Source organism: Desmodus rotundus, chromosome 6 (genome assembly GCF_022682495.2).
Source record: "Desmodus rotundus isolate HL8 chromosome 6, HLdesRot8A.1, whole genome shotgun sequence".
NCBI lineage: Eukaryota > Metazoa > Chordata > Mammalia > Chiroptera > Phyllostomidae > Desmodus > Desmodus rotundus.
This window is the reverse complement of record NC_071392.1, coordinates 142,974,805-142,986,851: the sequence shown is the minus strand read 5'-3', so window position 1 is coordinate 142,986,851 and position 12,047 is coordinate 142,974,805. Positions and strand designations below refer to the sequence as shown.

Genomic DNA, 12,047 nt, shown 5'->3' with positions numbered 1-12,047 from the left:
TTCCTCCCCACTTCGAGGGCCTTTCTCAGCAGCTTACTTTTTCTAAAATCAATCACCAGGGAAGGTGGGGGGCCGGGCGGGGGGGGGGGGGAAGAGCTACAAATGAACAAAACAGAACATTAACAACTTTGACATGGGGGCTCAGCACCTCGATCTGAGCCCCAGGGGTCCAGGCTGGGGCAGACCCAGTGGCGCATCTCTACTGGTAGCGCATACTCCCAGGTGCAGGGGAGGGCGACAGAGACCTGCCCCTTCACAGGGCTGCCGCACACAGGCTTTCTGGTGCTGGGCGCCCAAAGGCTGTGCTGGCATGGCCCAGGCCCGGGAGGGAACAGGATGAAGAGGATTTGGGCGAGCTGTTGCTTTGTGTCTCAGATTTTGGATCCCCAGGAGAGGATGGTGGGTGTGAAGTGGCAAGCCCTGATGGCCCCTGCCACTCCTGGCATGCTTGTCACAGATACATCGGTCCTAAATTCAAGTGTCTTCAGAAAGTGAAGATGTAAACTACTCTTTGCAACATCAACTCCTAACATGTTACCCCCCCCCCAATCTTTCTCCCCATCCTCAGCCTGTGTTGAGATGAAGTCCTCACCTCCTCACCTTGAAAGGGCTCTCTTTCTGGGGAGGGTCAGGGAGAAAATGGCAGCGCCCTGGCCTGGGAATCAATTCTAGATCAGAACCACCTCTTCCCACACTCCCAAGGCTTCCTTGTGCCCCCAAACCCAGCAGAGGACAAACACTGAGGTTTCTGTGGTGCTGGATACAGTACAGGGCTGAGCGACCTGAAGGAAAGGGGGAAGAAAGCAAAAGGAGGCCGGGGTGCAGGAGCCATGTCTGGTACAATGTGGGGCAAGCACCAGACGGCAGGGAAGGCCTCAGACCCCACTGTCACAGCAGAGGCCCGATACTCGCCCTTGGCTTTTGAGACAACTTTGCCTCAAGAACTGAGATGCGCTTCCCAACATACGAACCACTGGGAGGGCAGAGATGGGAAGGGGGAAGGCCAAAAGCAATGAGGTGCCCAAGACAAAGGCAAGCCCTTGCCAGTCTGGGATACTGTCTCCTACTCCCAACCTTTGGGCCCAGCAGAGGGAGCAATTGAAAAAGAGGGCGAACGAAGCGTCACCGATCGAGCAACACTACCAGGAACTTCTCAGTGCTGCCTGGTCCCCACCGGAGGTGACATGTTGTCACGCACACGCCTGACACACAGCCCAGTCTGTGTGGGCCAGTCCTTCGTCATTCTCCCCAGCTTCAAATGCTGGCAGACCCCAACCATCCCACTGCCATTCACAGCCCGATCCGTGGCCGGAGAAGTCAGGTATACTCTATGTCCACATATACCTTCCTGCCGTGGGGCTTCTCCAACCGGCAGGGTTCTCCCCAGTCCCCAGCTCCTCCTTGCCTCCTCATTCCTCATGGCCAGGCAGGGTCAAGTGGAGGGTGGGCAGAGATGGCTTGCAGAAGGGGATGCAAGGTGGGGAGACCACACCAGACCCATAGGAGAACGGCATTTTTCTCCACCTTTTATGAGACAAAGCCTCCTTGAGGTCTCAAAGATCTTTCCGGGCAACACAAAAAAACACTTCCAAGCCTCGGCCTGCCAGGTGTTCATCTCTCCCCCTGAGGCGGGGAGACGGTCAAGTTGAGGACAAGTGTGTCACAGCTCCAGGCCAACGCTCTTCTCCAACAGTCTGAAGCAAACTTGGCCGTGGGGTAGGATGCAGAGTGTCACAGCAGAATAGGGCCTGGCACGAGGCAACAGCAAGCAGAGTGAGGACATGACAGTGGCAGCAGTGTAGACACAGGACGTCAGCTTCAAACGATGCAACAGCAGGGATGCTGGGGCACGGCTCTCACCCGAGCCACCCCAACTCTCTTGCCTCCAAGGCTGGAGGCACTGTCCATGCAAATCGGTCCAGAGAAAGGTCCTAGCCAATCCAGCCCAGGCACATCCAGAGAAGGTGGGAGCTTGAGTCGACTCCACTGAGGAAAACAGGCATTTGGGTATTTCTGATTCCCGCTCCACAATAAGGCAACTTTTAAAAAAAATATTATTTCCAAGAACAAAACAAAATAAAACAAAAAGAATTCCAAGGGTAGGAGATAAACATCACTTTCTGTGGATTAGGTGGGGGTTTTCTGATTTTTTTTTTTTTTGGTCTTTTATGGTTGGTTTTGTCCTTTTTTTTTTTTTTCCTTCTTCCCCAAGGATGGAAAGGTCAGAGAAAAATAAAATAAATCATCTTTCTATAGTCTTTTCTGGTATGAGCAGCGTCTCTCTGGGCTGGGGAGTATGGGGCATGGGAAGAGGGGAGTGAGGGGAGGCTGAAACCTCCCCCACCTCCACTTATAGATCCTTTGGTTTCCTTCTCCCGGAAGATGGCAGAAGGGCATGGTGGGAACGCAGGGAGAGAACACGACGATGGAAAGCCCAGGATGATAAAGGGGCCAGTGCTCGTGGGGCCCGGGGCGCTGCCAGAGCCTTCCACGGGACAGTGCTGGGCAATGGTGCTCACAGGGCCTTCGTGTGGGCTGCATAGTTGGCTTGAGAGGGAGCAGGAGGCTGTGGGGCAGGGACCAGGGTTGTGGCATATCAGCCGTGGGCAGGGCTAGAGTGATTTTGGTAATCCAAATGAACTATCAATAATTTAAAACTTGATATATATATGTATATATATATGTATATATATATATAAAATCTCCCCCTGTCCCTCTGTCCCTCCCCCCTTAGAAGAAGCTAGGATGTGAAGAAGAGGCATGAAGAGAGGAGGGGGAAGGGGACGTGTGGAGGCTCCTGCCCAGGGGCACCTCTGATAGCCCAAATGGTGTACACATTGCTACTCAGCACGAAGGCCCATCCTAATGAATCTGGGCCTGTTCCTTCTCTGTCTCCTCTCCTGGGACTGGCACCCCCCCATGGAGTCTTGCCCACTCCCATCCCCCCACAGAAACCCCCCAGGGCTATAGGTTTTTTCACTTTCCCAAAGTCTGTGTGTCTGAGTGCTGGCTTGTCCATTTGGCATCTTCCCGGATGGGCTGGCCGGTGGGTGGTGTGGGGGGTTGGCTGACCACGGTGGTGGGCCTGCTGGAAGACTGGGAGGGGCACCGCTTCCTGCCCTCACCACTGCCACCTCCTGCTGCCACTGGGTGTCGCTTGTGGTTGCCCTCTTCACCCATGGGGGGCTGTGATAGAGGAAGGAATCATAGGTGATTAGGGGGCACTACCCACACCTGTTCCTCCCCTCCTGGCAGGGCTGTCTGAGGAAACTCCTATTTCCCACCGGAAAATGTTACGTAGCTAATGAATAGGCTTAATCCTAAGAACAAATGACTAGTTTTACTAAGCACGTCCCCATGCCAAAACCACACACTCTGCTATTTTATGCACTTACTCATTCATGGGGTCCACACCACCCTTGGATGCAGATACACTCATCGATACTGCAGACAAGGACACTGAAGCACAGAAAAGTAATGTGCCCAGGGTCCCCATGGCTGGTAATTGGTAGAGACAAAATATGGACTGGGTCCACGCACTGCTGAAGCCCAGGCTTATCCATAGGAGTTTCTCTTCCCGCTATGAGAAGAGATCACTGCTAAGGGATAACATGAGGAATGTGGCCTAAAACAGGCTGAGACATCCCGGCTCACAAGGCCCAAAGGCTCCAGGGGACTGCCTCAAGGCCCTCAAGGCCCTCAAAAGGACACTGATCTGGAAGTCAAACCATGATCAATCCAGTCGGGCTGCGCCACTGCTGAAGGTCTTGTAACCTTGAAGAGAGCTCCTTCCCTTTCTAGGCGCCAAAGCTGAGCCCACTCTGTCCCACCCTAATGAGTCTTCCTGTTACAAGGGTTCTCAGCACATGCCCCCCCTCCATCCCCCTAAGGAGAGTGCGCTTAAGGAAGGACAAAAAGCGACTCATCTTTATACTGGGAGCCCTAGGCAGTGCAGCCAGTATCTCACTGGGTGGCCATGGGCTTATTTACCTTTTTTCTAAAAGGTTTCAAGGGAATAGTAGCATGTGCCTACATTATAAACTCTGAAGGAAGAAGAGTCTTTCACTCATCACTGGAGTCCCTGAAGACCCCCCCACGCATTCCAATTACTCCAACTACCCTTTTCCTTGAAAAACCCAGTAGCAATAACCCAGATCCACCACTGGATGTCACCATTGACTTACTACTCTAAAAAGACAGTGGAGTGGGGTGGAGGTGGAGAAAAAATTGAACATAATTTCCACCCTGACCGACTAGGGCACAGCAGCAAGGAGGACAGTGAGATAAAGGGAAAGAGCACTGTGACAGTTCGGCCACTTCTACCACAGGTAGGCGAGGGAGGCGGGACCGTACAACCCCTTCCAATTTGCCTTCACTGTCTACTTCTCATGCTGTACTTTACAGAGGCAGAAACCAGGTCCAAACTGGGGCAGGTGGTGTCCCTGACCTAGTGGTGCAGCTGGGACCAAAACCCAGGTTTCCTGATCTCGGGTCCAGTTTTCTTTCTAGGACAACCAGGCTGAGAAAGAGACTTTTACTCACATCCACTCGGAAGTCTTCAAGACGTCGGAATTTGCCGAGGTATTCTTGAAGTTTGGGGTCAATGTCCAAATTTTTGGCTTTGGAATATTTCAAGAAGGCCCAGAATTTCTCCAGCCCATAGAGTTGCCCTGTAGGGAAAGAGGAAAGAGAGGTAGAAAGAGCTGGGCTGGTGAGGAGAAGCTGTGACCGAAGAGGCTCAGAGGAGTGAGGTGCGGTGTGACCCGGCAGAGCCAGGTCAAGCTGGGGGGGTAGCGGGGCAAGGCCTAAATAGCCAGGGCTCTCCGAGCGCCCGCCACTGGGGCTCTTACCAGCTTCATAGTCCTTCACCGTTTCCTCCTGAAAATCCTTGAATATGTCCAGCCGGAACTTCTTTTCCAGGCCGTAACTGTAGTATCTAAAAAGGCACTCCAAACCATACCTGCAGAACACAAGGCAGTGAGACGGGACTCGGTTTCTTCATTTTAAACCAGGCCAACAAGCCCGCGTGACAGGTGAACCACCAAACGGTCTGACGACAGCGGATTATCAAAGAAACGGCAAATTCTGTAGGAAGGCTAACGTTCACTGCCAGTCCGGGCGGCTCCAACATGAATGTGTACAGCCTGCCAGGGGCCAGCAACCTCTGGCCAGGTGAACAGCAGCCCCTGACCACGCCATTTGTTTGCTCCAGTTCACTTGTGAACTGTCGTTGGCTGCTCTCTGCTACAAGAGAGAACTGAGTAGTTGCAGCTGCAATCACAAAACAGAAAATATTGCCTGTCCCTCTGCAGAAGAAGCTGGCAGTCCCTGGGATAAGCTCTCTGGAAAGACATCTGACCGTGCCAGTTAGTAGGTGTGTTCATGTCTTCGACTCAGAAATATCACTTCCAGGAACACCTCAGGGAAATGGCCAAAAATGCAGATTTAGATTTTACAGGTGTCCCCTAACTTTTCAGAGAAGAATCATTACACAAAATCTAAATGTGTAAGAATAGGTAAGTGGTGAAGCAAAACATGGTAAATCTGTTCAACGGAATAAGCTATCAAAAATTACAATGTAAATATTCACTGATGATACTGACAAATGCTTTGAGATATTATCAAGCGGAAAAGACATGTTTCAAAGTGTCATGTGCAGAATTAACCCATTTTTGTAAACAAATGTGTAAATTTTACATCTGTATATGCAAACAAAGTCTAAAGGGCATATATTTAAATATATTAACACTGGTTATCTTTGGGAGTTGGTATTTTTTAAGTGATCTTACTTGTATTTTCTAAGTTTTCAGGCAAAAATACACTAACTTCTGTAAAGCACCAAAAAGTCAAACAACATGGAGGAGAAAGGCTCGTGCTTATAAATGATAAATGAAACACAAAATGTGTCCCGTTCACAGGATGATCTAAAAAAAAACATGAAAATGGCAGAGCTTTAATACGGGTTGTCTTTGGACTAAAGCTTCCTGAGCGTTTCTGTACTTTTCAAATTGCTTAGAGAACAAATTTTACTTCAGTAAAAAAGAGAAGAATCTTTAAGAGGCTTTTTAATTAGTCGAACAGCGACGACAACCTAGACACATCCATCCGTTGCCTCCCACGTGCGCCCTGACCAGGACGGAACCTGCAAACTTTGGTGCACAGGACGACGCTCCCATCAACTCCGGCCCCAGCCCCGGCTGGCAAGATCTTTAAAATATACCATTAAATAGAAACTCAAGAAGCAGAATAGAGGCCATCTTTTGTGTAAACAAAAGGGGCAGGGAGACGACACAAGTGTATGTCCACGCTTACACGGGCGAAGTATGTTCGGAAAGACGCACACGATTCTAACCACACTGGCTGACTCTGGGGAAATGAACTGGACGGCGGGAGAAAGGGATGAAGAGACTTTCCACTATGTAATCTTTAAACTCTTTGAATCTTGAACTATGTGAATAAATTACTCACTCAAAAACAATAAATTTTAAATAAAGTACTTACACAAGCCATTTCCAGTTACAGTTCTGGAAGCAGACCCTTCAGGGACCCCTAGTCACCTGCTAAGCACCAGCTTGAGCTCCTACCCTCCAACACACTCACCTGTAGCCTTCTTTGGCATCCTCCAGAGCCAGCTGCTTGAACTCCTCATACATCTTTTTGTTGAAGTGATCTCGGAGGAAGAAGGACCAAAATCGAAAGAGAGTATTCATCTCCTGAGACTGGCCAATGCCCAAGCGTTTCCGCTCTGATGGGGAAGAAAGGACAGATGTGTCAGGACCAGGCTGCCAGTGCTTCACAGGACAAACGGATACCAGAGCTCAAGGCCCCTGGTCCTTCCTCCAGCACCTCCCAATTTCAGGGTTCTTCACCTGCCCCCCATGCCCCAGTCTTCCAGGAGACTTATCGAGCACTAACTACTCTGTGCCAGGCCCTGCTGCTGGGCGCTGGGCCTGCGCCTCACCAGAGGCAGGTGACACGAGCTTCTAAGCCAGGTCATCTGGGTCTGGTTCTTCACCTCAAAACAGTATTGTGCTCAAGCGTAGTTAGAACAAAGAAAAGCATAAACAACGAATAGTTCGTACATTCCAACAAGTTATTTTCTTCATTATTCACTACTAATAATTATTTTAGGAGTCCTACAATATTAACAAGTACAAAGAGGAAACATTTAAAAAACAGCACACAACATCAAAGCACAAGAAACTAAAAAAAAAGTCAATGAATTTGATAAAAACAACTTAAAATCTTTGTGCTTCAAAGGACACTACTAACACAGAAAAGACAACCCACAGAAGGGGAAAGTTTTTTGCAAATCACGAATCTGGTAAGAAATTTGTATCTAGACTACATAAAGAACTCTTTTAAGTTGTTAATAAAGACAAATAACCCAGGTTAAAAAAAAAAAAAAAAAAAAAAGCAAAGGATCTGAATATCCCTTTTTCCAAAGAAGACATGCATACAGCCACCATGGAAGACTGTTCGGCATCATTAGTTATCAGGAAGGTACAACTTGAAGCCCTGGAGGTATCACTTCCTACCTACTAGGATGGCTGCAGTGGAGATGGACAATAACAAGTGATGGGAGGATGTGGAGAAATTGCTGCCACTTTAAAAATAGTTTTTATTGATTGATTTTGAGAGAGAGAGGAAAGAAGAGAGAGTTGGTATTCCACTTATTTATGCATTCGTTGGTTGATTCTTGAACGTGCCCTGACTGGGGATTGAACCTGCAACCCTGGTGCATCAGGTCCATGCTTTAACCAACTGAGTTACCCAGCCAGGGCCGGTGCTACCACTTTTGCAAACAATCTCGCTGTTCCCCAAAAGGTTAACAGTAGAGCTACCACATGACCCAACAACCACTCCACTCTTCCACCAAAGACAAATGAAAACATGTCCACTCAGAAACTTGCATAGGAATCTTCATAGCAACATTATTGACAGACAGAAAGTGGAAACTCAAATGCCCATCAATGACGGAGAAACAAAATGTAGTATATATCCACAAAATGGGATGTTATCTGGCAAAGAAAGATAATCAAGTACCGATTCATGCTACACCATAGACGAACCTTGAAAATACGCTAAGGGAGAAAAGAGAAATCACGAAGAACCATGTATGATTTCATTAATACGAAAAGTCCAGAAAAGGCAAATCCATAGAGAAAGAGAGTAGACTGGTGTTTGTGTAAGCCTGGGAGGATTTGGGGGCAAGGGAGAGTGTTAAAGAATGAATGATAAGGGGCACAGGGCTTCTTTCTGTGGCAATAAAAATGCTCTAAATTGTTTCCAGTGATTGCATTGTACAGTTTCATCATTTTATTTATTTTTAGAGAGAGGGGAAGGGAGGGAGAAAGAGAGGGAGAAACATTAATGTGTGGTTGCCTCTCGAGCCCCCTACAGGGGACCTGGCCTGCAACCCAGGCATGTGCCCTGACTGGGAACTGAAGCTGCGATCCTTTGGTTTGCAGGCCGGCGCTCCACACCACTGGCGCATTGTACAGTTTAAGTGGGTAAATTGTATGGTATGGGAATTGTATCTCAATAAAGCTGTTATGACACACACACACACACACATCCATGCAGAGGAAGAGGAAAGATGAAGAACCAAGCATTTAGCAGCCATGCTTTGCTGAAAGAAAGCGGGCCGGGTGAGGTACTAACTGCAAGTGAGTATTAAGACTGGTTTCGAGCACCTTACAGCCAACCTGACAGAAACCTGCAAAGGCATTTCATCTGTGATAAAAGGAGACACATGGGAGCACCTAGAGAGGTTCTTCCTTAGACTATTATCTAGAGCAGGGGTCAGCAAACTTTCTCCTGTGAAGGGCCAAAGAGTCTATTTTAGGCATTGCAAGTCACATATGGGTTCCCTCCACAACCCCTTAAAAATGTAAAAACTGTTCTTAGCTGAAGGGCTAGAGAAATAGGGTGCTGGCTGGACCTGGCCCACACCGTAGTCAGGCGCCCTGTCCTAGAGAACGCATGCTGCCTCACGCATACCTTTGGTGACAGACCGTGGATGCAGGGGACAAGGGCTGAGTTGATAGTCTGGCCAGAGGGAGGGTAATTGTAGATTTTTAAAAAATCCTCACCTGAAAACATTTTTTCATTGCTTTTAGTGAGAAGAAGGGGGACAGGGAAGCATCAACTGGCTGCCTCCTGTATGTGCCTGTACCGGGAACCAAACTCACAATGTTTTGGTTATGAGACGATGCTCCAAACAACGGAAGCACACCAACCAGGGCCAACTCTGGATATGTATTTTTTTAATCATGTTTTTAATTTCAGAAAGAGGGGAGGGGAGGAGAAAGAGAGAGACAAACATTGATGTAAGTGAGAAACATCAATCAGTTGCCTCCCGTGCACACCCCAAGCAGGGATCGAACCCGCCATCCAGGCACATGCTCTGATTGGGAATCGAGAGACTTTTCGGTTTGCAGGATGATGTCCTGCAAAACTGAGCCACAGGGGCAGGGCGTGCGCACTCGCGTGTGTGTGTTTAAATATCAACAGAAGATATAAGAACAGGAATGTTCTGAACACCAGAGCCTTTCAGTCTCCTGTATTCCAAAACTACCTAGCCCGAGTCTAACTTCATTTTTTCTTGCTATGTCACACCACTTGTTCTGGGGTCAGAGAAAAGCCACCTATTCCACCAGCACCGACGCTCTAGATCTAAGTAGTAGCCCCAGAGGCCCAGCCCCTTCCCTCCGTGCTTCTTACCATTAAGGCAGCGCCTACGATACTTGTGGTAGACGTGTTGTGTGAAGCCATTTTCCTTGAGCAGCTCATGGGAAGGATGCTGGAACTTGGGCAGCGACTGAGGGGTACAACCATAGCTGCCAACCGTAGGTGTCCCTTCTGACGGGCTGGAGCTACAGAGGCCAAAAAAGAGACAGAGTCACCAGGTTTCCCAGAGCAACTGGCTATCAGGTTAGCAGGGGTCCCTCTAGTCTTCTCCATCGGCCAAGATCCAGCCTCTTACAAGACAACAAACAAGGAGGCCCAGGTGCTGTGCTAGGCCTCTGACTTATATCCATGGGTCTGACTTGCTCTTTGCATCAACCTTCAGGGAGTTCTACAAAGGGGTCACTGAGGTTGATAGATTGGAAGACTCACCCCAAGTCATGCAGCTGTGTAAACGATGCAATTTGTACAATGCCAAACCTGAGCCCTTAACCACTGATCTATCCTGAGTTAACATTCACCTTTCCTGAATGAGCAAGTATGGGTTAATCCATCTACATTTTTATTAAAATGCCTATTTTCGGTATGTACCACCTTTGCAGGAAACAGAGTAGTGCCCCGGTCAGGAGCTCCCAAACCTTGCTTTGGAACAGGGAACACTGGGCCTATTTTACTAAAAACGAATACAAAGGAGTCTGGGTCCTTCCCCTAGTGGGACCCAGGAATGTGTTTTTATTCAGCTACCTGGCTGTCCTGAGGTAGGCAGCACATGTCCTCTTTTGAAATCCACCTGAGAATACTCTCTGAGAATCCGACCCCACGCGGCTGTGACACCGCTGATTTAGAAAGAAGCCCTCTCTCCAGGCCTTGCATGAAGCTTTCTAGACTAGTCCTGTTTTTCTGGATTTAGACCAAGGCCCCAATCTCATGGCGCTCCCCGCCAACCCAGAACCAGCTTGGCCTCCCCCTGCCCCACAGCCCCGCACCTGATGGAAGCAGTCCGCGGCCTGTGCTCTCGGGAATCCATCACCCACCCCACATGACTCTCCAAGGGTGGATTGGAGCTGTGTCTTGTCTTCCTTTTCCGAGGCATCTGCAAAGGTCAGTCCAGGACTCGTTATTTATCATACTCACACAACTGCGAGGAGCGTCAAGCATTTCGTAGTAGATCCCTCATGCGTGTGTCCTCTCACAATCTACAAACCACTTTCCTATCTATTCCCTCACAACGCCCACATCTTGGAGATGCTATGCCTATTTCACAAAGGAAGGAGTCGAGACTTAGGAGCGAAGTGATTGCCCAAGTGACCAAACCTGGTCAGTCCTCCTTAGGTCTCCTCACGGCTCTGTGGGGCTACCACTCCCACACCCAGGTGGGCCCACCAGCCTAAGAACACAGAGCAGGCGGGGGATCTGGCACTCTCTTGGTTTAGACAAGGCAAGGGAGAGAAGCAAAGCACTGAGATACAATGAAGTGGGCCCGAGGTTCCTAGCAGCCCAGCAGGAGCGCCTCACCTTGGCATCTAGTGTCCGTCCTTCCTTCACCACTGGGTAAAACCGTGAAGTCTGGCTTGAGTCTTTGAGCTGCGGTGTCCGGGGAGTGCGGGGGGTCCTGGCGTTGCGGTAGTTTGGCGACTCTGGGACAGTGGTTGGTAGAGAGCGGGCGATAGCAGAGGGCTCAGGAGCACCAAACAACTTGTTGGCCAGGGCATCCGTGGGAACTGCAGAGGCAGAGCGAGGTCAGCAAGCAAGGGCAGGCCCAAGACTGATCTATCCTTGGAAGGCCCCCCCCGCCGCCAGAGGGCTCTAGACCCTCCAACCCAGGCCAGCATCCCCAGTGTCACCCTTCACCTTGTTGGAATCGGGGTGGCCCCGGAGGGACCTCCTGGTTGGGATCCACAGGCGGCTCAGGGGTTAGTGTGTCAAACTGCTCCCGGCTGATCATGTTGACTTTCTTGAAGTTCTCGACTTCTTGCTACAGAGAATACGAGACGGGTTGGGGAAGATGTTAGTAAGAGGACTGCCCTAGCCTGTTTAGGAATCAAGACCTGCAGGAAACTGGGGAGGGCAGCTCCCACAACCACATATATGGAATTCTGGTCCCCAGGCTCTCAGCTGCCCCATCGTCATTCCTCAACCCCAGTTACCTGGGCACAAGTGTGCTAACCCAGAAGGGCGAGAACTCGCCTAGCCCTCTCTGCAACCAGACAGATCGGGACTCCAGCTCCCCAGGAGCTCCATGCAGACTCCTCCCAAATCTCTTTCTGCTACTCTCTTCACCCCCGCCAAAAGCACCGCTACTTACTGCACAGGCCCACCCAAGGCCCACCCCCCCACACATATACCCACTCTATAGA

At 49.7% G+C, this 12,047-nt stretch overlaps 1 protein-coding gene across 6 annotated transcripts in view; it reads right to left on the bottom strand.

Annotated features, from left to right (window-relative positions):
- Positions 1-931: 931 nt before the first annotated feature.
- LARP1 (La ribonucleoprotein 1, translational regulator) overlaps positions 932-12,047 on the bottom strand; it is a 76,690-nt gene continuing 65,574 nt past the window's right edge. For all 6 annotated transcript variants that reach the window (XM_053926998.2, XM_053926997.2, XM_053926996.2 and 3 more), the window contains 8 exons: positions 11,542-11,665; positions 11,206-11,411; positions 10,677-10,783; positions 9,727-9,878; positions 6,601-6,745; positions 4,851-4,960; positions 4,543-4,670; positions 932-3,186 (listed from right to left, as the gene is read on the bottom strand). In XM_053926998.2, coding sequence (XP_053782973.1) covers positions 2,977-3,186; positions 4,543-4,670; positions 4,851-4,960; positions 6,601-6,745; positions 9,727-9,878; positions 10,677-10,783; positions 11,206-11,411; positions 11,542-11,665 — 1,182 coding nt within the window. In that variant the 3' untranslated portion in view covers positions 932-2,976. The remainder of the gene's footprint in view (positions 3,187-4,542; positions 4,671-4,850; positions 4,961-6,600; positions 6,746-9,726; positions 9,879-10,676; positions 10,784-11,205; positions 11,412-11,541; positions 11,666-12,047) is intronic.